The sequence below is a fragment of the Lepus europaeus genome, chromosome 10, assembly GCF_033115175.1.
Source record: "Lepus europaeus isolate LE1 chromosome 10, mLepTim1.pri, whole genome shotgun sequence".
Classification (NCBI taxonomy): domain Eukaryota; kingdom Metazoa; phylum Chordata; class Mammalia; order Lagomorpha; family Leporidae; genus Lepus; species Lepus europaeus.
Window position 1 is genome coordinate 2,695,762 of NC_084836.1, and position 25,694 is coordinate 2,721,455.

At 60.9% G+C, this 25,694-nt stretch overlaps 1 protein-coding gene across 1 annotated transcript in view; it reads left to right on the forward strand.

Annotated features, from left to right (window-relative positions):
• The window catches only part of CELSR1 (cadherin EGF LAG seven-pass G-type receptor 1), a 119,671-nt gene that overhangs the window by 31,648 nt on the left and 62,329 nt on the right, over positions 1–25,694 (forward strand). Inside the window, 1 exon segment of the mRNA XM_062202663.1 lies at positions 15,056–15,694. Within this exon segment, the coding sequence (XP_062058647.1) occupies positions 15,056–15,694 (639 nt within the window).

Here is a 25,694-nt window from a genome sequence, read left to right on the forward strand (position 1 = left end):
CGGCAGCAGTGGGGCGTGGGTCCTCTCGGGGATCCCAGCATGGCCCTGCCTGGCTGTGGGGTGTGGGTGCTCTCGGGGATCCCAGCATGGCCCTGCCTGGCTGTGGGGCGTGGGTCCTCTCGGGGATCCCAGCATGGCCCCGCCTGGCTGTGGGGCGTGGGTCCTCTCGGGGATCCCAGCTGATGTACCTATCCCTGCTGTGCTGCAGGAAACCCTGGGCAACACCATTCTTGGGAACTTTCCTCTGGGAGCTGGGGGAGTGGCTTTGTACCTCTGACCCCCCCAGCCAGGCCCACAGGGCACAACCCTGGCTTCTCCCAGGCCTGGTGCCAGGGATGTGGGCTGTGTTCCTGCCGAGCAGTCCACCGAGGTCATGGGTGTGCAGGCACCTGTGCACACACAGACACGTGCACGCACACAGAGCACGTATGGGCACCTGTGCACACACAGACACGTGCACGCACACAGAGCACGTATGGGCACCTGTGCACACACAGACACGTGCACGCACACAGAGCACGTGTGGGCACCTGTGCACACACAGACACGTGCACGCACACAGAGCATGTATGGGCACCTGCAGCCCCTCCCCACGCCCTCCCGCAGCACCCCGCTGCCCCGCCCCGCCTGGCCCTGTCCGCCGCCCCTGTCAGGCCGCGGACACCTGGAGGGCACGGCTGTGGTTCTTCTACCCTGGCATCCTCAGAGCGCGGCCTGGCGCACGGCGGCCGCACATATTTGTCAAATTAATGAGTGACAGCACGTAATTAGAGTTCCTTTGGGTTTAGGTTGCAGATTAGAATCTTTGAAAACATCTTCTCCCTAATAATTGTTCGCTGCGGCTGTAACACACACAGTCAGCTGCGGTAATTAGTGAGAGGACCGACATGCCCTTCTCGGGACCCTGGGTGCCCTGAGAGGGAAACCCAATTTGTAAATTCTAGGTTCTGTCTTGATCCCTGATAACAGGATGTCTGATGTCGGATAATCTCTTCCATCTGGCCCCACCCAGCCAATGGCACTGCGGAGAGAATCTGGGGCAGCTGTTCTCCCTTGAGCTTGGAAGTGTGTGAGTGAGGGTGTAGGGGTGAGTGTGAGTGTGTGTGGGGGTGTGTTTATAGGTGTGGGTGTGTGTGGTGTGAGTGAGGGTGTAGGGGTGAGTGTGAGTGTGTGTGTGGGTGAGGGTCTGGGTGTGTTTGTAGCTGTGGGTGTGTGTGGTGTGAGTGAGGGTGTGGGGGTGAGTGTGAGTGTGTGTGTGGGTGAGGGTCTGGGTGTGTTTGTAGCTGTGGGTGTGTGTGGTGTGAGTGAGGGTGTGGGGGTGAGTGTGAGTGTGTGTGTGGTGAGGGTCTGGGTGTGTTTGTAGGTATGGGTGTGTGTGGTGTGAGTGAGGGTGTAGGGGTGAGTGTGAGTGTGTGTGTGGGTATGTTTATAGGTGTGTGTGTGTGTGTGGTGTGAGTGTGGGTGTAGGGGTGAGTGAGGGTGTGGGGGTGAGTGTGAGTGTGTTTGTGGTGAGGGTCTGGGTGTGTTTGTAGGTGTGGGTGTGTGTGATGTGAGTGAGGGTGTAGGGGTGAGTGTGAGTGTGTGTGTGGTGAGGGTCTGGGTGTGTTTATAGGTATGGGTGTGTGTGGTGTGAGTGAGGGTGTAGGGGTGAGTGTGAGTGTGTGTGTGGTGAGGGTCTGGGTGTGTTTGTAGGTATGGGTGTGTGTGGTGTGAGTGAGGGTGTAGGGGTGAGTGTGGTGTGCGTGTGGGTGTGTTTATAGGTATGGGTGTGTGTGGTGTGAGTGAGGGTGTAGGGGTGAGTGTGGGTGTGCGTGTGGGTGTGTTTATAGGTATGGGTGTGTGTGGTGTGAGTGAGGGTGTAGGGGTGAGTGTGGTGTGCATGTGGGTGAGGGTCTGGGTGTGTTTATAGGTATGGGTGTGTGTGGTGTGAGTGTGGGTGTAGGGGTGAGTGAGGGTGTGGGGGTGAGTGTGTTGTGTGTGTGGTGAGGGTCTGGGTGTGTTTATAGGTATGGGTGTGTGTGGTGTGAGTGAGGGTTTGGGGGTGAGTGTGTTGTGTGTGTGGTGAGGGTCTGGGTGTGTTTGTAGGTATGGGTGTGTGTGGTGTGAGTGAGGGTGTGGGGGTGAGTGTGTTGTGTGTGTGGTGAGGGTCTGGGTGTGTTTATAGGTATGGGTGTGTGTGGTGTGAGTGAGGGTATAGGGGTGAGTGTGTTGTGTGTGTGGTGAGGGTCTGGGTGTGTTTGTAGGTATGGGTGTGTGTGGTGTGAGTGAGGGTGTGGGGGTGAGTGTGTTGTGTGTGTGGTGAGGGTCTGGGTGTGTTTATAGGTATGGGTGTGTGTGGTGTGAGTGAGGGTGTAGGGGTGAGTGTGAGTGTGTGTGTGGTGAGGGTCTGGGTGTGTTTGTAGGTATGGGTGTGTGTGGTGTGAGTGAGGGTGTAGGGGTGAGTGTGGTGTGCATGTGGGTGAGGGTCTGGGTGTGTTTATAGGTATGGGTGTGTGTGGTGTGAGTGTGGGTGTAGGGGTGAGTGAGGGTGTGGGGGTGAGTGTGTTGTGTGTGTGGTGAGGGTCTGGGTGTGTTTATAGGTGTGTGTGTGTGTGGTATGAGTGAGGGTGTAGGGGTGAGTGTGGTGTGCGTGTGGGTATGTTTGTAGGTGTGGGTGTGTGTGGTGTGAGTGAGGGTGTAAGGGTGAGTGAGGGTGTGGGGGTGAGTGTGTTGTGTGTGTGGTGAGGGTCTGGGTGTATTTATAGGTGTGGGGGTGTGTGGTGTGAGTGAGGGTGTAGGGGTGAGTGTGTTGTGTGTGTGGTGAGGGTCTGGGTGTGTTTATAGGTGTGGGTATAGTGTGAGTGAGTGTGTAGGGGTGAGTGAGGGTGTAGGGGTGAGTGTGGGTGTGCATGTGGGTATGTTTATAGGTGTGGGTGTGTGTGGTGTGAGTGAGGGTGTAGGGGTGAGTGTGTTGTGTGTGTGGTGTGCGTGCGGGTATGTTTATAGGTGTGTGTGTGTGTGGTGTGAGTGAGGGTGTAGGGGTGAGTGTGTTGTGTGTGTGGTGTGCGTGCGGGTATGTTTATAGGTGTGGGTGTGTGTGGTGTGAGTGAGGGTGTAAGGGTGAGTGAGAGTGTGGGGGTGAGTGTGTTGTGTGTGTGGTGAGGGTCTGGGTGTATTTATAGGTGTGAGTGTGTGTGGTGTGAGTGAGGTTGAGGGTGTAGGGGTGAGTGTGAGTGTGCGTGTGGGTATGTTTATAGGTGTGGGTGTGTGTGGTGTGAGTGAGGGTGTAGGGGTGAGTGTGTTGTGTGTGTGGTGAGGGTCTGGGTGTGTTTATAGGTGTGGGTATAGTGTGAGTGAGTGTGTAGGGGTGAGTGAGGGTGTAGGGGTGAGTGAGGGTGTGGGGGTGAGTGTGAGTGTGTGTGGTGAGGGTCTGGGTGTGTTTATAGGTGTGTGTGTGTGGTGTGAGTGAGGTTGAGGGTGTGGGGGTGAGTGTGTTGTGTGTGTGGTGAGGGTCTGGGTGTGTTTATGGGTGTGTGTGTGTGTGGTGTGAGTGAGGTTGAGGGTGTAGGGGTGAGTGAGGGTGTGGGGGTGAGTGTATGTGGTGAGGGTCTGGGTGTGTTTATAGGTGTGTGTGTGTGGTGTGAGTGAGGTTGAGGGTGTGGGGGTGAGTGTGTTGTGTGTGTGGTGAGGGTCTGCGTGTGTTTATAGGTGTGCGTGTGTGTGGTGTGAGTGAGGTTGAGGGTATAGGGGTGAGTGAGGGTGTGGGGGTGAGTGTGTTGTGTGTGTGGTGAGGGTCTGGGTGTGTTTATAGGTGTGTGTGTGTGTGGTGTGAGTGAGGGTGTAGGGGTGAGTGAGGGTGTGGGGGTGAGTGTGTTGTGTGTGTGGTGAGGGTCTGGGTGTGTTTATAGGTGTGGGTGTGTGTGGTGTGAGTGAGGTTGAGGGTGTGGGGGTGAGTGTGAGTGTGTGTGGTGAGGGTCTGGGTGTGTTTATAGGTGTGCGTGTGTGTGGTGTGAGTGAGGTTGAGGGTGTGGGGGTGAGTGTGAGTGTGTGTGGTGAGGGTCTGGGTGTGTTTATAGGTGTGCGTGTGTGTGGTGTGAGTTAGGGTGAGGGTGTGGGGGTGAGTGTGCGTGTGTGTGGTGTGAGTGAGGTTGAGGGTGTAGGGGTGAGTGAGGGTGTGCGTGTGGGTATGTTTATAGGTGTGTGAGGGTGTAGGGGTGAGTGTGGGTGTGCGTGTGGGTATGTTTATAGGTGTGTGAGGGTGTAGGGGTGAGTGTGTTGTGTGTGTGGTGAGGGTCTGGGTGTGTTTATAGGTGTGAGTGTGTGTGGTGTGAGTGAGGTTGAGGGTGTGGGGGTGAGTGTGCGTGTGTGTGGTGTGAGTGAGGGTGAGGGTGTAGGGGTGAGTGTGTGTGGTGTGAGTGAGGTTGAGGGTGTAGGGGTGAGTGTGGGTGTGTGTGTGGGTGTGTTTATAGGTGTGCGTGTGTGGTGTGAGTGAGGTTGAGGGTGTAGGGGTGTGTGAGGGTGTAGGGGTGAGTGAGGGTGTAGGGGTGAGTGAGGGTGTGGGGGTGAGTGTGAGTGTGTGTGGTGAGGGTCTGGGTGTGTTTATAGGTGTGCGTGTGTGTGGTGTGAGTGAGGGTGAGGGTGTAGGGGTGAGTGAGGGTGTAGGGGTGAGTGTGGGTGGGGGTGACCGGGACTACCTTGGCACATCTGTAACTGGAAGGAGGAACCCCTGCTTTCCTGTGCTCAGCAGATGCCGTGAGAGTTGCACCCCAATGGAGGTCTGGGCCAGTGGTCAATCTTTTCCCAGAATAAATGAGGTGTCCATTTCCTGTGGAGTTGGCGGGAAGGAGCCTTGCTCTGGCGCAGTGGGGTCAGCGAGCACGCACCCTGGCTCCCCTGAGGCTGCAGGGGTGCTGAGGGGAAACCTCCACGGCTGCCGACGCAGGTGCCGCAGTGAGTGCCTGGGGGTCCCAGGCTGCCCCCGGCTCCTCCAGCTGCCCCACCAGGCGGCCCATATCTCACACAGCCTCTTGTGGTCTCACACTTCACCAATGGGCTCAGTGTTACTACCCTGGGAGGGCCTTCAGGGCCCCTGCGTGGGGAGGCATTGGGGGTCTCCTGTGTCCCTGGCAGGTGCCACACTCCAGATTCAGGGGGAAGGGGACACAGGTCCCACCTGGTGCTGTCAACCCTTGTGGCCATTTTCTAGAGACCCGTTTTTTATTTATTTATCTATTTTAAAGATTTATTTGAAAGGCAGAGAGAAAGAGAGGAGAGAGGAGGGAGAGAGAGAAATCTTCCATCTGCTGTTTCATTCCCCAGATGGATGCAATGGCCAGGGCTGGGCCAAGAGCTGCATCCAGGTCTCCCACGTGGGTGCAGGCGCCCAAGCACCTGGGCCATCCTCACTGCTTTCCCAGGCCATTATCAGGGAGCTGGATTAGAAGGGAAGCAGCCAGGACACAAACTGGGGATGTTGGCAATGCTGGTGGTGGCTTAGCCCATTGTGCCGCAACGCCAGCCCCTAAAGCTATGTCTTTTTTTTTTTTTTTTTTTTTGGACAGGCAGAGTGGACAGTGAGAGAGAGACAAGGAGAAAGGTCTTCCTTTGCCATTGGTTCACCCTCCAATGGCTGCTGCGGCTGGCGCACCGCGCTGATCCGAAGGCAGGAGCCAGGTGCTTCTCCTGGTCTCCCATGCGGGTGCAGGGCCCAAGCACCTGGGCCATCCTCCAGTGCACTCCCTGGCCACAGCAGAGAGCTGGCCTGGAAGAGGAGCAACCGGGACAGAATCCGGCGCCTCAACCTGGACTAGAACCCGGTGTGCCGGTGCCGCAAGGCGGAGGATTAGCCTATTGAGCCACGGCGCCGGCAATGTCTTTTTTTTTTTTTTTAAGATTTATTTATTTATTCGAAAGTCAGAATTACAGAGAGAGAGAGAGGTCCTCCATCCGATGGTTCACTCTCCAGATGGCTGAACAGCTGGAGCTGTGCCGATCTGAAGCCAGGAGCTTCTTCCCTGTCTCCCACATGGGTACAGAGGCCCAAGGACTTGGGCCATCTTCTACTGCTTTCCCAGGCCATAGCAGAGAGCGGGACAGGAAGTGGAGCAGCCAGGTCTCAAACCGGCACCCATATGGGATGCCGGCGCTTCAGGCCAAGGGGTTAACCCACTGCGCCACAGCGCGGGCCCCTAAAGCTACGTCTTTAAACGTTTGGTCTGCACCCAGACAAGAGGACAACCTCGCCTCCCTCCTGAGCTCGCTGTCTCTGGGGTCAGCGCGCCCCGTTCACTCAAGCAACACCTTCCCTGCCTCCCTGCTCCCATCCGTCATCCTCCCTCCCACCCCCATGTCATTTGAAGCATTGCTGTGGCTGTTCTAGAATAGTCCAGCTATGAAACCGTGCCTACCTCCCCCCCCCCACGGGAGTGACGTAAAGGACAAGGACAGGCACAGGTGCGCCCAGCTCGCAGGTGTTTCCTGGAGCCCGCGGAAGCTGCCTCGATGTGCGGGCCCCAGCCCCTCCCGGTCCTCTTTCTGCCGACACTTGTTGACTTCCGAATTTCTGCCACCCGTGGGTGCAGGCGTCTTGTCATGTTTGTTTGTTTGTTTGTTGTAGGATCGGCTCTTCTGGCTTGTGGCTTGTCTTATTACTTTTTTTGGTTGGGGGAGGGTTACTTTTTAATAAGTTCTTGCTTTTACTCTGCTAGGGGATGGGAGCGTCCCAGTGCTGGCTTACCCCTCTGTGCCACGATGCTGCCCCCACTACTTGTGAGGTCCCGTGGCTGCTGTGGCCTGCCTGGTGATCCAGGCCACCCTCTCCGTTTCAAGGTTGCCATTTCTGTGCAGCAGGTGCCAGGGACTGGGACGTGGACCTGTTTGGGGTCTACCCCACATGTGGTTGGGGTACTTTATGGTTTATAAAAGTGCCGGTCTGCTGCTCACGTGCCTCGCCACCTGCCCAGGGCAGCCGTCTGGCCCCGGGTGCCCGTGGGCAGACGGTACAGCAGCGCTGCTCCAGCTGTCAGAGGAGGCTTTTCCCCAAGGTGAGGCCCGGGTTGAGGCGCCCCTGGGCCTTGGGTGAGCACCGGTGACCGACATTCTTCCAGGGCTCGGCTTTCCTCGGCAGCTGCTGGGACCATCCCACTGGGGTCGGGCTTGGGCTCGGAGTGTTAATCCTCTGTAGTGACCGGGGACACAGGATGTCAGGGGCCGCGTGCAGGAGCAGTGGTCCGGGCCGTGCACGTGTGCAGCTGGCAACGGCAAGGAGATGGAAGCTCCTGGGAACGGACACAGCCCAAGGAGTCCTGAACCCAGGCCTGCCCTCCTGCAGGGGTGCGTGTGAGGACCCAGAGAGGAGCAGGAGTGAGAACAGCATGCGTGCACGCAGACGGAAGCCATGCACCTGCTCCCCAGCCCTCAGAGGCTGCTGGTGAGGGGCCCAGCTGGGTGGCAGGGCTCCTGAGGCTCCGGATTCTGGGGCTGGCAGTGAGTGGCTCTGAGCAGCAGTGAATAGACGCAGCTCTGACTGCCCGCGAAACTTCGTCCAGACGCCCACAGCTGCCTGCTGATTTGCACACCTGGGAGGCACAGTGACGGCCGAGTACTTGGTCCCTGCCACTCTGGGGGAGAGACCTGGGCTGAGTTCCCAGCTGCCGGCCTTGGCCCTGCCCAGCCCTAGCCTTTGTGGACATTTGGGGAGTGAACCAGTGGGTAGGGGCTTTCTCTTTCTTTGTCTTTCTGCCTCTCAAATAAATGAACGAAAACAAACTCCCCTCACTTTTGCTGTCCACAGCCCCTTGGCTGCTGTCCCTGGGACCAGAGTGCACGTGGCCATCCCATGGCAGGTGCTTGGGGCCACGCCACCACACTGGAGGGTGGGCGGCCTTGGGGCTGGAGTGAGGCGCTCACTGGCTCTCTGTAGTCTGTGCCATCCTTCCTTCCACTCTGCCAGGGAACGTTGCCGTTGTCTGAGGATGGGGGAAGCGTAGTTTCTGGCTTGGGTGGGGAGGGCTCCCTGTGGCCCAGCCAAGCGTCCGTGTTGGGCCCAGCTGCAGAAGGAGGCTCTGGGCGCGCTGCCGAGAGGCAGGGATGCGGTGCTGGGCCAAGGCTCCAGGCCTCTGGGTTCTTGCCAAGAGGCTCGAGCTGGAAGAAGGATCCAGAATGTCTGTGTCATTCCCAAGGGCATGGCTGTCAGCCAGTGCTGTTTGGCCCCTGGTGGGTGTCTGACAAGCTCTCGAGACCTCTTGGTAGCCACAGCCTGGGGGTGAGGGCTGCTGGCATCTGTGGGCAGAGCCCAGGACCCTGCTCAGTGTCCTAGGGCCGCCCCTGGGCCATTTCCCGGCCCTAGGACTGCAGTGGGGAAGTCTTGGCCAAGAGGCCAAAGGCCCAGACAGCCGCAACTTCAGTCCTGTGGCCCCCAGCGCCCTGCAGCAGGGCTGGGATCAGACTCGGGCAGCAAAGGAATTCCTCTGTGTTGCTCGACGAGAACCTGGGTCAGCGTGGAAAGCAGGGACAGGAAGGGCCCCGGGGACTCCGGGGGGGCGCTCGGCGGGTGCCGTGTGCACTGTTGGGGCCGGGCAGGTGGGGTTGGCCTGGCCTGGCTCTGCCCTGGCCTCAGGGAGACGGGTCTGGTGTCTCCGGGGTGAGAGGGTGGCTTCCCAGCCCTGGAAGTGGGAGCTCTGCCTGTGCAGGCCGGGTCTCCCCCGCCTTCACCAGCTCGGCTCCAGGGCAGCGCTGAACGGGCGTGGAGAGCAGCCTTCTCCCCTCGGAGGATTTCGTACAAGAGCCAGCCCGTAGCTTTTTCCCTTTTTTTTTTTTTTAAATAAGATTTTATTTATTTATTTAAGAGTTAAAGTTACAGACAGTGAGAGGGAGAAACAGAGAGAAAGGTCTTCCATCCGTAGGTTCACTCCCTAAATGGCCGCGACAGTAGCAGCTGCGCCAATCCGAAGCCAGGAGCCAGGAACTTCTTCTCGGTCTCCCATGTGGGTGCAGGGACCCAAGGACTTGGGCCATCCTCCACTGCCCTCCTGGGCCATAGCAGAGAGCTGGATAGAAGAGGAGCAGCCAGGACTAGAACCAGCGCCCATATGGGATGCTGGAACTGCAGGGATTAACCTACTGCGCCACAGCACCGGCCCCTCCCTTTTTAAAAATGGAGGTGAAAGTCACGTGAGGCAGGACTGAGCACTTTAAAGTGAGCGCCACAGTGGCATCCAGCATGGTCACCGGCTGGCGCGGTCGGCACCTCTCGGATCACGGCTCCCGCCCGGAGACACTCCACAGCCCACACCACGACGCTCCAACCAGTCACTCCCCGACCCTCCTACCCCCTGCCTCTAGCAGCCGGCAGTCCGGTTTCTCTCTCGAGGCGCACCTGTCTCACCTGTCCCATGTTCTGTCTTGTGCAGCCGCACACCCCGAGGCCTCCTGTGTCTGGCTGCTTTCCTGGGTACGATGGCTTTGAGCCTCACCTCTCAGGGGAGCTGCACAAGGCCCTTGCATGGGCAGCCGGGGGCCTCCTGCCCCACACGGTCTAGGCATTTCGGGAACTGGCCTGGTCACCTCCATGGTGACAGCATCATTCTCCAGGAGCCAGGTGGCTTTGCTGTCTTAAGGCAGCAGTAGGTGGGCATTGAGTCTGGGGGGACGACACCCACGTCCCACGTTGGAGTCCCAGCCCCGTTGCCCACTCCAGCTTCCTGCTGACACAGACCGTGGGAGACAGCGGTGATGGCTCGCGTGGTTGGGTCCTTACTTCCCGTGTGGGAGACCTGGATTAAGTTCCTGGCTCCTGGCTTTGACCCAGCCTGGATCAGGCCGTTGTGGGTATTTGGGGATGAACAGTGGGTGAGAGCTTTCTCTGTCTGTTTCTACCTCTCAGAACAAACAAAAAAAGCCCAGCAGTGGGTGTGGCCCCTGAGCCTGCTTTCCAAGTGGTCTGGAATGTTCCTCTCATGCTTAACTGAGCGCAGTGACGCGCAGTGAGCCAGCAGAGGTGAGGGGGCAGGAGAGGTGGGTGGCACCTGCTGGGGGCTCCAGCGTCTCAGCGGTGGTGACTGGCAGCCTCTGGTTAGGTGCTGGCCTGGGTACACTCCCCAAGTAGGAGTCAGCAGATGAGCACCCCTGATTGTGGGGCCCTGGGTTCTGGGCAGGGCTAGGGGTTGGCGCTGGGGCCTGGTTCTTGTCCCTTCCTAAGACTTTTGATACCGGCAGGGGAGGGGCTGTGAAGACCTCCACCCCTGCTCCCCAGCCTGCAGCAGCAGCTCGAGGGAGGCGGAGACGACAGGTTATGGACTTGGGTTCCAAGTGAGAGAAACCCAAGGCATGGACTGCCTTGGGGGCTAGGGAAGACCCTCGCCCACCATCGTCCAGCTGAGAACCCAGCTTGGAAGTGGACGAGGAGGGACGGGCAGCTGGCCCAGGCAGGGCTGCGCTGGTGCCGTCAGCACCGTGTGTTTACTGCAAGGTTGCAGCCCCACTGTGGGTGGGCCCAGGTCTTGACAAGACACCTGATTGGCTGGAGACACTCATGCATTTGTCCCCAGCCGCATAGCTTGTGTCACCTGTTCTGTGACATGGACCCAGATCCATAGCTGGGGCCGAAGGTTCTGGACTTGGCCTTTGTTGCTTAGAGAGAAGCAAAACCAGACACCCACGGGGAGCAGGATCAGAACCTCACCCCTGTTGTCTGACCTCATTGTGGCCTCCTGCCTGTTGCTGTGAGGGCCCCTGGAGGGGCGGCACCCAGTCTTTGTCTCAGGCTGGCTGGCGGCCAGCAGCGCCCTGTGGATGTGACCACAGGGAGGCCTTGAACTCTGAGGATGTCGAGGGCAGGTGGTGGTGACAGCTAGTGGAGGAGCCCCTCCTGGCCACGGTGCATGGGGTGGGCCTACAGAGTGGCCCAGGCTCCCCTGGCACCAGCCCCAACCCTGCTGAAGCCCAGGGAGTGTACCGCATTGGGAGCTCGCCCCCTCCACCTCTGTCTATGGTGTGCTCCCCCAGGACGGGGCTGTGGTCCTCTGGGGCCCCTTTCTGGTCCATCCCATCTGTCCTCGGTGGGGTGCTCAGGACCCTGCCACTCACAGCCTGAGTGACCTTGCTGGGCCCGGGCAGCCGCCTTGTCCCTCTGTGTCCATGTCCACCAAGGCACCATGCACGGACTCCTCCCAGTCCACCTCTTTGAGGACATTTCCCACGAGGCCAGCAGCAGCTGGAGGCCCGCCCACCCCCGCCTCAGTGGCCTCATCTCCCCCGCCCCCACCTTCCCATCCGTCCCATCCATCCCGGCTGCTGTTGGGGGTGGGGACTGTGAGGCCGCGAGCAGGGCTGAGTGACACCGGCCATGAGCAGGGCTGAGTGACACCGGCCATGAGCAGGGCTGAGTGACACTGTCTTTTTAAGAAGGGAAGGCAGAGACTTTGTGACAAGCGCCATCCCCCGAGGAGACTTGGCTGCCTGCTGCCTCCTGGTCGCCCGGCGCCCTGCCCCTCGCCCTCAGTGAGGGGCCGCCCACGGCTGGGTCTTATCCACGGGCCTCCACGTTTGTGTCCACGAAGGCTGCTGAGTTGCTGTCGGCTCAGGAATCCCACCCAGGCCGTGAAGGAGAGGCAGCGCGGTGGGCTCCAGGACAGCCGGGCTGAGCTCGCGGTGTGAGGGGGACGGCGTTGGGAGGATGGCAGGGTGTGTGCGTGTCTCCCGTACGGTCAGCGCTGGTCACACTGAGGCCTGACTGGGGGCGGTACGTCGTCACCGTCACTTTGCGCCCCAGTGGCGTCTGGCCTGAGTGTAGTCCCGTGTTCTGGGCTGTGCTTCCTGGGGTGGGTGGGCGGGGCAGCCCAGAGCACCCAGAGGCTGGGCTTTCAGCTTCGCAGAACAAACAAAGCCGTGTGTGGTGTGCAGGAACGCGCTCCTCAGTAACGGTGGTCACCAGGAAGCAACAGTGCCCTGCCCGTGTTGTCGTCCTCGGCCCTCGCCAAAGCGGAAACAGAACCAGACCAGACAGCAACCAAGAGAGAAAACAGCTGGCTCGGAATCCCGGGCCTGCCGCTCCCTTGCGCGGCCAGAGGGGCTGGGGTTAGAGGTGCGAATCTGCACCCTCCCCTCCCCCACCCACCTGCCTTCCCTCCCTGCCACACCCCTGTGTGCAGCAGCTACTGAGTGCCAGGTGCTCCCGGAGCAAGGCCCCAGGACTCACAGAGGGAAAGCAAGGTCACGGGGCGGGGCTCAGCATGTGGGGACACTGAGCTGAGGCCGGTGCCGACAGGCTGTGCGCACGGCCTGGGGCAGGCAGGATGATGGGTGACAGGGAGGTGTCACTGTCTGGGGGGTGGGGCGACCGTGAGACAGGTGAGGGGCTGCGGTTTTACTCTGGAGCCACAGGGGATGGGGTGACGGCTGTTTGGGTGGTGAGGAGGGATGCTGAGGCCGTGGTCCCGAGGGACGTGAGGCTGCCCCTATCCTTTGGGACGCCTTTGGCTGTGGCGAGTGCCCACGTTTGCACGGTCGGCGGCACAGGGGCGTCCATGTGCCTATGCGGCCACCGCTGTCCCCAGCTCCAGAGCCTTTCCTTTTTCCAAACTGGAACTTGGCCCCGACTCAACACCGGCTGCCTCTCCCTGCTCAGCCCTGGCCCCCTGCAAACCCCATCCCCAGGACCCCCACCGTCAGGATTGTTCCGGGTGTCTGGCGTCTTTCACGAGGTCCACGCGTGTGGCAGGGGAATGTGGCTGCTGGCTGGTGCCGGGTGTGCATGTCCCCAGGAGCCATGTAACTCACGGGAGGACGAGCAGGAAAGAGACGTGGAGAAGGGGGCTAGCTTCCAGAGGGAGGAGGAGCCCACCCACCCACTGCCTTGAGGGTGCAGAGACCCAGGCAGGACTGGCCGGGTCCCTTGAGGTTGTCCAGGAGGGGCGGGCTCCTGGCTCAGAGGCGGCGCCCCCATACCTTCCTCACCCCACTGCCATGTCCACTCGCTGGAGGACGCGGATCGCATGGTGCGGAGCCGATCTCCCCCGATTCCCTCCCCGACTCCAGACCCCACCTGCGACATCGGGCATTTGGGGGTGGGCACAGTTCAGTGCACAGGAAATTGTCGATGTCGAATAGGAAGGGCGGTGAGGGTGCGGGTTCTCCCACGCATCTCTGTGCCGCTGGTTCTGTCTGTTCTCATACTGGTGGGAGAGCAGCCCAAACTCGGTGGTGTCAGATACTCGCTGTGCTGTGTGTACCCAGTGTGAGTCCGGCTCACGGGATGCTGGCCTCCACCCTGGACTGTCCAGGCTGCCCGCCAGGCCCCACAGGGCCAAGTCTGGGTCCTGGGGGCCACACTCTTACCTGGGGAGCCTGGCTCTCCCCAATGTGGTGTCTGCAGCCTGGCCTCCCTGGTGTGATGTCCTCAGCCTGGCAGTCCCCACTGTGGCCTCTCCAGCGTGGTGTCCCCAGCCTGGCTGTCCCCACTGTGGCCTCCCTAGTGTGATGTCCCCAGCCTTTCTGTCCCCAGTGTAGCCTCCCCAGCCTGGCTCTCCCCAGTGTGGCGTCTGGGTGCCATGAGGAAGGAGGCAGAACCTTCCAGTCCTGTTAGGGCCTGGCCTGGGAGGTCCAGGGTCCCCTCCTGCCACTTCCCGGGGGTGGAAGTGGCCCTGGGCCCGGGATGGGTGTGGGAGGAGGGGGTGGAAGTGACCCTGACCCGGGGTGGGTGTGGGAGGAGCAGCGGGGCCATCCTGGAGGCTGCTGCCCCCCTATTTTTCCTCCTTCCTCTGCAGGCTACCCCCTGGGATCTGTGAGCACGGGTGCTGTCTGGCTGTTGACTCTGTGAGGCTGCAGACAGAGCCGGGGCTTAGGCCAGGCCTGGGGGCGCATTTTCCGAGCTCAGCTTGGCCTGGGGCTCAGCTGGCCGGCAGGGAAGAGCCAGTGGGCGCTCGGTGCCTACTGGATGTTCCTGGGCACTGCTGTGGTATGGGGGTGAGGCGGGGGCTCCCCTCCTGCCGGGCCTGCGTCCCTGGAGTCTCGGATTTCTCACCTGCTACACGGGGATCCCTGTGTAATGGAGCGGGTGGGAGCAGCTGTGACTTCCCTCGGGTTCCTTCCCCGGTGTCTGCAGGGCTGAGTGCCTCAAGGTCCCTCCTGGAAAGGCCGGGTCCTGGTGCCCCAGGTGTCGTAAGTCGGTGCCCCAGGTGTCGTAAGGCCCCCTGCCTGCTGCTGTGCCTGTTAGTGGCGAGCTGGCTTCTGGGTTTTCTCACCTGTCAGAGCGCTCTGAGTGGGCCCAGCACTGTCACAGCATCCCAGAGAGAAGTAGGAAGGCCCCTGCCTGGCTCCTGCCTCGTGGGTGGGGAATCCGGGGGGCTGTGGTTCCCAGAGGGGTGACGGAGGGTCTTTGCCCCCACACCCCTCAGGAACTGGGCGGCTGCTCCCCTTGGGGGTACAGACGGGGAGACCTAAGGGGGTGCCGGAGGGGAGGACCCACGGAGCTCCAGGCCTTGGGATTTGAGCTGGACCTGGAGGATGTGCACCTGCGGGTTTCTTGTCTGAGGTGGGGCCTGTGGGAAGGCCCCCGGGGCAGGGCTGCCGCCGACGCCCAGTACCTGGGAGCCCTGAGCCCCGGCAGCCCAGCCCCTGAACACACCTGGCCCTGTGCTCAGCTGAAGCAGCAGGTGCCTCGCTCACGCTCCCGAGCACCCCGGGGCCACGCGTGGTGGTGGACGTCCAGCCTCCTCTCGGGCGTGTCTTTATGAAGCAGAGTGTGCATCAGGGGAGGGGCTGTGGGCTGGGGCGCAGCAGGGAGAGCTGGGGGCTTCACGTCACATGGCTTCACATCGCCACATCACATGTGTGTGGGGGGCACAGCGTGGGAGGTGGGGCTGCCGTGGCGGTCGCTGGTGTGCCTGGGCCGGAGCGGTGCTTTTGGATGTGATGTGTGTGTGTTGAGGGGGCAGCAGGAGCCGGAGGCCCATGGTTGTCATGGGGGGTGGGCAGCCTGTGGGGTCCCTGTGCCGGCCCCTCTGTGCTCAGCGTGCTGGAGGCTGCTCCCGGGCAGTGCTGGCCGGCGCGAATGACCCGACTGTCCTTGTGTCCCCAGACGGCGTCCACAGCGTGACGGCGCTCTGCACGCTGCGTGTCACCATCATCACGGATGACATGCTGACCAACAGCATCACCGTGCGGCTGGAGAACATGTCGCAGGAGCGGTTCCTGTCCCCACTGCTGGCCCTCTTCGTGGAGGGCGTGGCCACCGTGCTGTCCACCGCCAAGGACGACGTCTTCGTCTTCAACATCCAGAACGACACGGACGTCAGCGCCAACATCCTGAACGTGACCTTCTCGGCGCTGCTGCCGGGCGGCGGGCGGGGCCGGTTCTTCCCGTCCGAGGAGCTGCAGGAGCAGATCTACCTGAACCGCACGCTGCTCACCACCATCTCCGCCCAGCGCGTGCTGCCCTTCGACGACAACATCTGTCTGCGCGAGCCCTGCGAGAACTACATGAAGTGCGTGTCGGTGCTCAGGTTCGACAGCTCCGCCCCCTTCATCAGCTCCACCACGGTGCTCTTCCGGCCCATCCACCCCATCAACGGCCTGCGCTGCCGCTGCCCGCCCGGCTTCACCGGCGACTACTGCGAGACCGAGATCGACCTCTGCTACTCCAGCCCCTGTGGCGCCAACGGCCGCTGCCGCAGCCGTGAGGGCGGCTACAGCTGCGAGTGCTTCGAGGACTTCACGGGTGAGTGTCCTGGGCTGCCCCCTGCTTTGCACGCACGTCGCCCGCATCATGAGGTGGCGGGGAGTGGTGCGTGGCCTCCTCTGGCCGTGCCCCTGATGGGCCCGGGGGGCAGCTCCTGGAACCACCGAGGACTTCAGACCTGGAGCCTTGCATAGCCAGGGGGCTCGGGGACGAGGCTGTGTCGCAGCCATCACCCCAAGCTCTCGTCTGCACAACAACAGTCAAGTCACTTATTTTTTTTAAAAAGATTTATTTATTTGGAAGTCAAAATTAGAGAGAGAGAGAGAGAGATCTTCCATCTGCTGATTCACCTCCCAGTGGCTGCAATGGCTAGGGCTGGGCCAGGCAGAAGCCAGGAGTCAGAGGCTTCATCCAGGTCTCCCACGTGGGTTCAGGGGCCCAAGGACTTGGGCTGTCATCTGCTTTCCCAGGTGTGTTAGCAGGGAACTGGACCAGAAGTGGAGCTGCCAGGACTCGAACCGGCACTCGTGTGGGATGCCAGTGCTGCCGGCACTGGCTTAAACCGCTGTGCCGCGCTGCCGGCCCCTTCTTTATGAGAACGGCAGGGGAAGTTACAGTGGGGGATCCACTGCACAACCTAAGCCCACAACACGAGTGCTGCTTTTACGGGTGGCTGTCTGGAGACGGTGCCTTCATTCCAGATCTCGAGTGTGACCGTGTAGGTGAAAACCGAGGCACTGGCACAGAGACGGAGCCCTCCGTCCCGTGGGTCCTGGCGAGCGTTGCCGGGGCTTCGCTGCCGCTCTGGAAAATGAATCCATTTGCCGATCCGTGTCCCTCAGGGCCTCCTCATCGCAATGATAAACTGCCCCAAGGCAAGCAGGGGTTGTTTTTCTAGAAAGAGCCAGCGCAGGGGCGCTACAGAGACGGAGACGCCAGGTCTCCTCTGTTCTTTGATCTCCTGGCGCACGAAATGAAGGCGCGCTGGGAAGACAAGCGGCCGCTGGCCGCCGGGAGCACGCAGTCTGGAAGCTCTCTGGGGATTAGGTGGAATTGACTCGCACCGGAGGTAACTTGGAGGTTCCTCCACCGACCGTGTCCTCGATGCAAGTGTTTAATATAAACCCTGGGCGATCATTAACGGCCCGTGTGGGAGTTTTATCCGGCCGAGTTTATCGAGCTTACGGCAGCTTTTGACAAGGGCAGCAGGCATTAGCGGGCATTTATGAGGCCGGAAGAGAGAGCAGCCTGCAGCGGCTGCACCAGGAGCAGCAGGATGCGCCCGCAGGGCTGTGCACCGGGCGGGGAGGAGAACCGGCAGCCGATGCGCCGGGGGCGGGGGTTCCTGCCTGGTAACACCGGGCTGGTCGGGCTCTTGGTCCTGTCTGGCTCTGGACGTCTCTTCCCGCCGTCTCGCCACCGCCCAGTGTTAATCCTCAATTCCTGGCTGCGCTGGGGTCTGGCAGTGAGCCGGAAGGAAGGTAGAGGCAGCCACGCCCGGTCGGCCTCAGGGCCCCCCCCCAGCCCCCGCCCCGAGTGGTAGAGGAAGGAGCTGGGTCTGAGCCACCTTCAGACCTGGGGAGGGTGCCCCACGTCTTCCCTTCCCACCCGGCCTCTGCCACTGTGCAAGGGCCCCGGCCCCTCCCCCATAGGGTCCCCCAGGACAGCATCCCCCCATCCAAAGTGAGTGCTCCTGTGCCCTCCAGGGAGTCAGCACGCAGCTTCATTCACAGCGGATTTACTGAGTGCCTGCTGTATACCTGGCCCCTGCCGGTCCGGGTGGGTCATGAGGGACCCTGCACATTGCCCTCTTGTGTCTCCAGGAGCCCTGGGGTGGGGGGTGTCTGCGCAGGGTGTGGGGAGCTTGGGGCCGGGCTGAGTCAAGACTGGTCATCCCAACGGGCGGAATCAGCTTCCAACGTTCTCGGATTTCCTCTTCATGGTGAGAGTCAATTTTAGATGAGTAATGACTGGCGGCGATGGCCGAGTCTGTCATCGCCGCCGGGACCCCCTAAACGCGGTGACCGGCACGGGACAGAGTTGGAGCTCTCTGGGCACCAGAAGCTTCCAGTGCGCGTCCTCCAAGATAAGGCTAATTACCGACCTCAGCGGATGGCTTTCGCTCGGTTCCCCTTGCTCCTCGCCCCGGTTGAAGCCCCCGTTGTCCTGCCGGGCGGTGACTGAGCGAGCTGACTCGCGATGAAAGTGGTGCTGTCGTCACGCGGGTTTTGTTACTTGCTCCCTGGTAAGCTGAGCTCCCGGCCTCGCTGTCGCACGGTTGGAATCTGCCCAAGCTGTCGGCGGCCGCTGGCCCCGGCTTCCTGAGCTGCAGCCCTGGCGGCGCGGGAGACGCGGCAGCAGCCGGGGCAGGAAGGCATCAATTAGCTTCAGGAAAAGCCCACGAATTGGAAGCTGAAAGCCCCCCACCCCACCCCCGCCAGCTTTCCTGTGTGTCCCCAAACCATTCTGGGCTCATGGGAGGTGCCCAGGCTGCAGGGCACGGGGTCCCTGTGTCTGCAGGGAACAGCGGGCACCCCCGCACTCCCCCTCTCCCGCATGTCCCCATGTGGGGCTGTGGCTGGGTCTGTGATGGGCGGGCACATGTACGCACCCGTCTCCTCCACACCCTGCCCCTCTGTCCTCTCTAAACATCACCTCGGGGCTTTTGCTGAATTCCCAGGGGACAGGCCCTGCTGCAGCCACTGTCCCTGTCCCAGATGTGTCCTTTCTGGTCTGCCTGTCACTCACGTGCCCTCTCCCCTGCCCCAGGAGGGTTCTGGAAGGCTTCCTGACCTCAGAGGGCGTCCATCTGTGGCTCCCCGCCCTGGACACTGCCCATGCTGCCCCTGGTGGGCTTCGCTTGTTTCCGTGCCTGGCTGAGCCCGTTCTCCATGACCACGCGTCTCTTCTCATTTAGCTCTCACACTCCTTGGCGCTGTTTTGTGAGTGGGAACCATGAAAGCCTCCAGGCCAGGAGGTGATTCTGCCTCCCAGGGCTGAAGGTGGCGGCCCGGCACTGGGGGGTGGCCGCCAGTGGGAGTGGCCGGGACCCCTGGAGGGCGGGGCTTCCAGGTTTCCCATTTACCTGGTTTGTGCTCCGGCTCCACTTATTTAGCAGTGTTTTGTGAAAGGTGCCTCGTGTGTGCTGGGCACCAGGGTTCACAGGTGAAGTGCCCTGGGCAGTGGACAGTGCCCAGCTGAGCGGCCACCAGCCATGGAGCGTTTTGTCCCCGCCCTCTTACCGGAGTGCTGAGGCTCGGGGCGGGGTGTTGGGGATCACGCCGCCATGCACTGGGCTTCTCTGCCAGTCACTCCAGTCTCAGCCCTGGGCGTGGCTAGGTGGGCGGAGCCTGACTCGAGTTTCACAGGCCCCCGGCCCCAGCCCCCGGCACCCCGCTCTCCTCTGTCCCCTGCCAGAGGGGGCATCTCCGGCCCCAGTTCCAAATGTTCCCCACTTGCATCTTGGCGTCCCCTCTCCCAACCCCTTGGGGCTCGTGGTAGGCACCCCCGTTCCCATGTGTAGTCTCTGTAGGCCCTGGCCAGCCCCCATTGTGTCCTGTTAGTGCCCCCTGGTGGAGGCCCCTTCGCTGGCCCCCTGCTTCCTGGGGGTCCTGTTAAGGTGCGCCTTGGGCCCCGTCAGGGCCAGGCTCAAGCCCTCCCTGGATGCCTGCTGCTGTGCTCCGAGCCCAGGCTTCTCCCTGGACCACTGCCCTGGTCCTCCTTGCTTAGGTCACTCTGGCCTCTCCGGGGCCCTTGGACCCCGGTGCGCTTTCCCCCAGATCTTCCCAAGTGTCCCCTCTTGTCACTGTTCCTCTGCTTCCCCAGGCCGAGGCTGGAGGCTGGAATCCACGTCTGTGCCCCTCACCTCCCTCCCCTGTGTCCTGGATGCACCGTGAGGGGAAACACTGGAATCTCCTGCCCACAGCTTGCATGGTGCAGGCCAGCAGTAGGCACCGCCTGCCGGTGGGGCAGGGTTGGAGAACAGAGGACACGTCCTGGGGGGGGGGGGTCAGTGGTTCACTCCGTGCCACCTTGCTGCTGCAGCTCTGAGCTGAAAGGGACAGGACCCTTCCTCGTCCACTTTGTCCCCTCATAGGGACCCTGTGTGCCCCAGGCTGGTTGGCTTTTCCTTACTTTGAGAGGTATCAGCTCACAGTTTGGAGGTCCACGGTCCAGGATCAGTGGCCCCGTGGTGCAGGTGTCTGGTGATGCCAGGGGATGGCAGAGGGTACCTGGAAGCAGAGAGCACAGGAGCGGCTCTTCCCCGACCCTTGGTGGTCGCTCTCTGTGAGTCAACCATGGCTGTCCCATGGCAGCCTCCCTCACCAGGGGCCCCACCCTCAGACGCCGTGGCTGGATGGAGCCTCCACCCACTGCTCTGACCATTTGCCTCAGCGCATGAGACCCGTTCCCCGTGTACCTAAGATAGAGGGGTTCCGTTGGATGCCTGCAAGAGTGTGGGAGCCAAGTCCTGTTCAGCCCCCGGCAGCCTTCTCGCCCCTCCCAGGGGCTAGGAGGGAAGTGTCCGCCATCGCAGCCTGATGTCCTCTCGTGGTTGCATTCTGGGCAGTGGCTTTGATGGCCCTGGAGGGGGACACTCAGGCTGGGCTCAGGTCCCCAGGGGCGGGTGGCCAGCAGCCCCTCCTGTTCCACCAGTGCCTCCTGGGTGACCATGGGCCAGGTCTTTGTTAGGGCCAAGTTCTGGCCTGCTGGGCCATGTGGAGAACAGGCCCCACCTGCTGAGCGCAGAACCCGTAGCATCCCTGATGAGCCCGTAGCTCACACCCGTGCTGCCAGACTTCCAGCTGTGCCGCGGGCTCCCCGGCCAGGGCTTACCTTGGTTTGGGGACCGGTGGGTCACTGGCTGCCTCGGTGTGCTGGCTTGGGGCTTTGTCCCCACTCCTCCAGGAGCGCGATGTCCCCAAGGCCAAGGACGTCCTGTGCAGGTTCAGGTACAGGGGAGCTTTCAGTGGGCGGTCCGAACACCTGACCGTGGGACCCGGTGTTTGTGATTCTGTTGTGAGCACGTGGGTTGTGGGGCTCCGTGTGTGCCAGAGCCCTGGAGTCTCCATCATCACGGACACACGGGAGCTACTCAGAAGCACATGGAAAATGGGTGTTATGGAAAAGCTAGCACAGAGCTCAGAAAAAATTCATATCAGAGTAAACTCATCTTTTGCAAAAGTTTTGAATTAATGTTGCAAATGTTTACTTTTTGGAAGATTTATCTATTTATTTGAAAGGCAGAGTTACAGGGAGAGAAGGAGAAAGAGGTCTTTTTTTTTTTTTTTTTTTTGACAGGCAGAGTTAGACAGTGAGAGAGAGAGAGAGAGAGAGAAAGGTCTTCCTTTTTCCGTTGGTTCACCCCCTAAGTGGCTGTTGCAGCCGGCACGCTGCCCCGATCCGAAGCCAGGAGCCAGGTGCCCCCTCCCAGTCTCCTGTGCGCGTGCAGGGCCCAAGGACCTGGACCATCCTCCACTGCACTCCCGGGCCACAGCAGAGAGCTGGACTGGAAGAGGAGCAACCGGGACAGAATCCGGTGCCCCAACCAGGACTAGAACCCGGTGTGCCGGCGGAGGATTAGCCTAGTGAACCACAGCGCCGGCCAGAGAGAGAGGTCTTCCACCTGCTGGTTCACTCCCCAAATGGCTGCAACAGCCAGGGCTGAGCCAGGCCAAAGGCGGGGAGCTAGGAGCTTCCCCTGGGTCTCCCATGTGGGTGCAGGGGCCCAAGAACGTGGACCATCTTTGGCTGATTTCCCAGGCGCATTAGCAGGGAGTTGGATTGGAAGTGGAGCAGCTAGGACTCAGATCCAGGCTGATACGGGATGCTGGTGCTGGTGGCTTCACCCGCTGTGCCACCGTGCCAGCCCCTAAGCTCACCTTTTAATCCCATCTTCCACACAGTTTTGAAGTGCTTCCCCCCTACTGACAGACGAAACCACCCCACGCCGAAAGCCCTGTGCTGCGAGCTTGCTCTGACCAGGGAGAAGTGCACCTCGTGGGGCTCGCTGGGGCCTTGGGACGAAAGCCCGGCTTGCGAATGTGCCTGGCGGAGCTGACTTTGTTCCTTAACCCTGAAGCATTTCACGTAAAGCGAAAACCATTACACAGCCTATAATTAACATCTCAAATAAAGCAGAGACAGAATCCACTCTTAGGAAAATGTGCTTTTCAGATATTCAGGATTACGCTGCATTTTCTCGCTGGCACCCTCACGTGCACGCGCTCTGCAGAGCCCAGGGGGCTGCCCCGCGTCTCCCTGGGACGGATGGTACCGTGTTTCCTGCTCGTCACCCCCACAGGTTGCGTGCCCAGGCACTGGGGTGTGGATGGACCCAGCCGGCGTCCCCCGTGCTCCTCCCTGGAGCTCTTTCCCCAGAGAGCTGGGTTTTGCGTGAACAGAATCAACGTCCAGGGCAGGCTGTGCCCACTGCTCCTGGGTTTGAGGTCCCTACCTGAGACTTCCTCCCTGTGTGTCTGGGCCCCAGTTGGTGTCTTCCTTCGAAGGCCACCAGTCCCTGTGTGAGGGCCCCTCTTGCTCCACGCGAGGTCGTCTTACCTTGATTGCATCCCTGTTTCCAAATAAGGCCCCGTTTGCAGGTGTCAAGATGGTGGATACCCTCGGGAGGGACACAGTTCACCCCGTCCTAGGGCTCGGGCACTTCTTCTTTGTCTTTATTTTATTTTATTTATTTATTTATTTATTTAAGATTTGTTTGAGAGGCAGAGTTATGGAGAGGGAAAGGAGAAAGGTATTCCATCCACTGGTTCACCCCCAAAATGGCCACATTGGCCAGGGCTGAGCCAGGCTGAAGCCAGGAACCCAGACAGAGCTCCATCCAGGTCTCCCACGTGAGTGCAGGGATCCAAGCACTCGGGCCATTTCCCGCTGCCTTCCCAGGCCATTAGCAGGGAGCTGGATCAGGAGAGGAGCAGCTGGGACACGAACAGGTGCCCATATGGGACACCGGCACTGCAGGCAGAGGCCCAGCCTACTACTCCACAGCGCTGGCCCCTACTCCTGGCACTTCTCATCTACCTGTACCTGCTGGGGCCAGGGCCACTCCAGGTGGGAGCTAGGGTTCCGTGCCTTGTTTTTCTCGGAGATCCGAGCACCTGAGCCTGAGCATCCCCACGCCCGTCCCAGCCGGCTCTTTGAGGGGTCAGGGCTGAGCAGACCTCGTGCCGCCTGCAGGTGGGGTGGGGCTTGCCTGTCCCCTGCACTGGTTTCCTGTGGTTGCTGCAGGGAATGACCACACACGCCAGAGTTACTTCCTTGCAGCTCTGGAGGGTGCAGGTCACAAGGTCAAGATGTGGGCGGGATCTGCTGCCTCCCCTTCTGGCTTCCAGAGCCACCTGTGTGCCTCCACGTGGGGCCCTTCTCGGAGTCCTGGGGGGACCTTGGGTTTTGTGGCTTACGATGAGGACACCTGTATGGGGGGCTCCCTAGCTCCTGGCAGCCACTCCTTGCTCAGGAAATCCCTTGCTGAAGGAACTAACACGTGTGCAGGCCTGTGTCTTCCATACCTGGGGCGGGGGGTGGTGAGGGGCTTGGCTGGCCCTAGGTTCTCTGGCCACAGCCTAGGCTAGGGGCTGTTGGGAGTGGCAGGGGGCCCCCTGGCCACTGCCCTGTCCTGAGGAGCTGTGTCTCCTCCCGCACCGTGTGGGAGGGGACCCTGAACCTCGGCGGCTAAGGTTTGCGTCCGCATTCCAGCCGAGCCTGGACTCGCTGCGTTTGGATTGTTGGCGGGGTTCCCTGCGCACTGATAAGGGGCGGGCACGCCCTTTCCAGCCCTCGGCACACAGCTTACCTTGCGGGACCAGGGCCAGCTGTGGGACCTGCAGCTTTGCAGCTGCTCGGGGCACGGGAGCGCTGCAAATGCCCCCAGTTGTTCAGCTCCAGCGGGGGCCCTGGGCCGGGAGCACGCAGGTGTCCGCCCTGAGCGAGGGAGCGCTGGCTGGGCGGGAGCCCCGTGTTTCTGCGGCTGGAATGCACTTTCTCTTCTTAGAAACGGGTGTGTCTGGAGTTCTGGGAATTCACTCCAGAGGTGGTGATGAAGTCACCCTGAGAACCCAACCTGGACAGGCCCCCTGTGCCTCCGGCCCGGCTCCCTCCCTCCTGGCTCCTGCCCAGTGGCCGTGGGACCAGGGGGTGGGCAGGCGGCTGGGGCCAGGTGGGAGGGTGAGAAAGTCAAACAAAGCCTGCAACTTCAAGGGGGCTTGAGGAGGCGGGTGGCGAGGGGAGGAGGAGGAGGAGAGAGCCGAGGGCAGGGCAGGGGGTGCAGGGGCCTGCAGACGGGCCAGGCCATTAGGAACAAGGCACAGCATGGCTCACTCACTCGGCCCAGCCTGCTGCAAGACAGAGCTGCAGCCAGGGAAACTGAGGCGCAGGACAGTGCTGGGGTCCCATGATCCTGCCCCCTGCTCAGTGCATTTGGAGGGGGTGCTGATCCTGTGAAGGTGAAGTGACCCTCACGCTCTGGCCCTCTCCCTCTACGCTCTGGTGGACACTGGTAGACAGGTGTTCACAGCTGTTCCCCACCCTGTAGCTGTGTGAGTGAGCACAGGTTAGCAGCCTTCCTGTATGGGTGGTGGGTGGTGGATGGATGGTGGGTGGATGGGTGGTGGGTGGGTGGTGGGTGGTGGATGGATGGGTGGTGGGTGGTGGATGGATGGTGGGTGGATGGGTGGATGGGTGGATGGATGGATGGGTGGTGGGTGGTGGATGGATGGTGGGTGGATGGGTGGTGGGTGGGTGGTGGATGGGTGGATGGATGGATGGATGGGTGGATGGGTGGTGGGTGGTGGATGGATGGTGGGTGGGTGGGTGGTGGGTGGGTGGTGGATGGGTGGATGGATGGATGGATGGGTGGGTGGTGGGTGGTGGATGGATGGGTGGATGGGTGGGTGGTGGGTGGTGGATGGATGGGTGGATGGGTGGATGGATGGATGGGTGGTGGGTGGTGGATGGATGGTGGGTGGATGGGTGGTGGGTGGGTGGTGGATGGGTGGATGGGTGGATGGATGGGTGGATGGGTGGTGGGTGGTGGGTGGATGGGTGGATGGATGGGTGGGTGGGTGGATAGTTCATGAGGGAATGGGTGGGTGGGTAGGTGTTTGGATGAGTGGGTGGGTGATAAGTGGTAGATAGTGGACGAATGAATGGTGAGGGGTTGTGAATATGCACAGATCTTGAATGTTGCACGGATCGGTGGGGATAGGTGGTAGATGGGAAGGTGTGTGAGTGCTGGGTGGGTGGGAGGCAGACGGGTGGGTGACTGGGTGGACAGTGAACGGTGGATGGGTGGATAGGTGGTGACTGGGTGGATGGGTGGTGGCAGAAGGGTGGCTCCATGGGTCTATGAGGAATGAGTGGGTGGTGGGGGCGTGCAGGTACAATGTCTCATTTCTGATGTCCACCTCCCCTCAGAAACTCTGCGCCGCCTTCTCCCCCGGCTGTGCCATCTGAGGACGGGATGCCTGTGCCGGGAGCCGAGCTGTCGCGTCTCCTGTGTGGAGATGCGGCGTCTCTGAGCCCTGACCCCGGGTCACCTCCGAGCACTCTGACAGGTTGTTCTTAGGGCACACGTGTGTGTGTATGTGTGTGTGTGTGTGTATCTGCTGACCTAGGGGTGTGTATGAAACAACCATGTGTACATATGTGTTTGAGATGACATAGGTATGATTGTGTGTGTACATGTGTGGTAACCCAGGGGTGTATGTGTGCATGATGACCTGGGGTGTGTGTATGAGTCCATGTATGTGAGATGACATAGGTGCGTGTGCATATGTGTGTGTGTATGAGTTGGGGAGGGGAGAGGCCCCGGGCGCCTCTGCACCTGCGTCCGTGTCTCGGGGCTGCCTCCCCGCGCTGCCCCCTGCAGCCATGTCCCCTTTAATTCTGCTCGAACCTCAGGCTTCCCGGTGCTTTTGTGCTTCCTGCCCCGTCCCTCTTGTCTTTGGAAATTCTCGTTTTTCTAGTTTAAAGCTCTTAGCTATGTCTTGGGCTAGAAGGGAATTGTCTTTGTATTTACTTA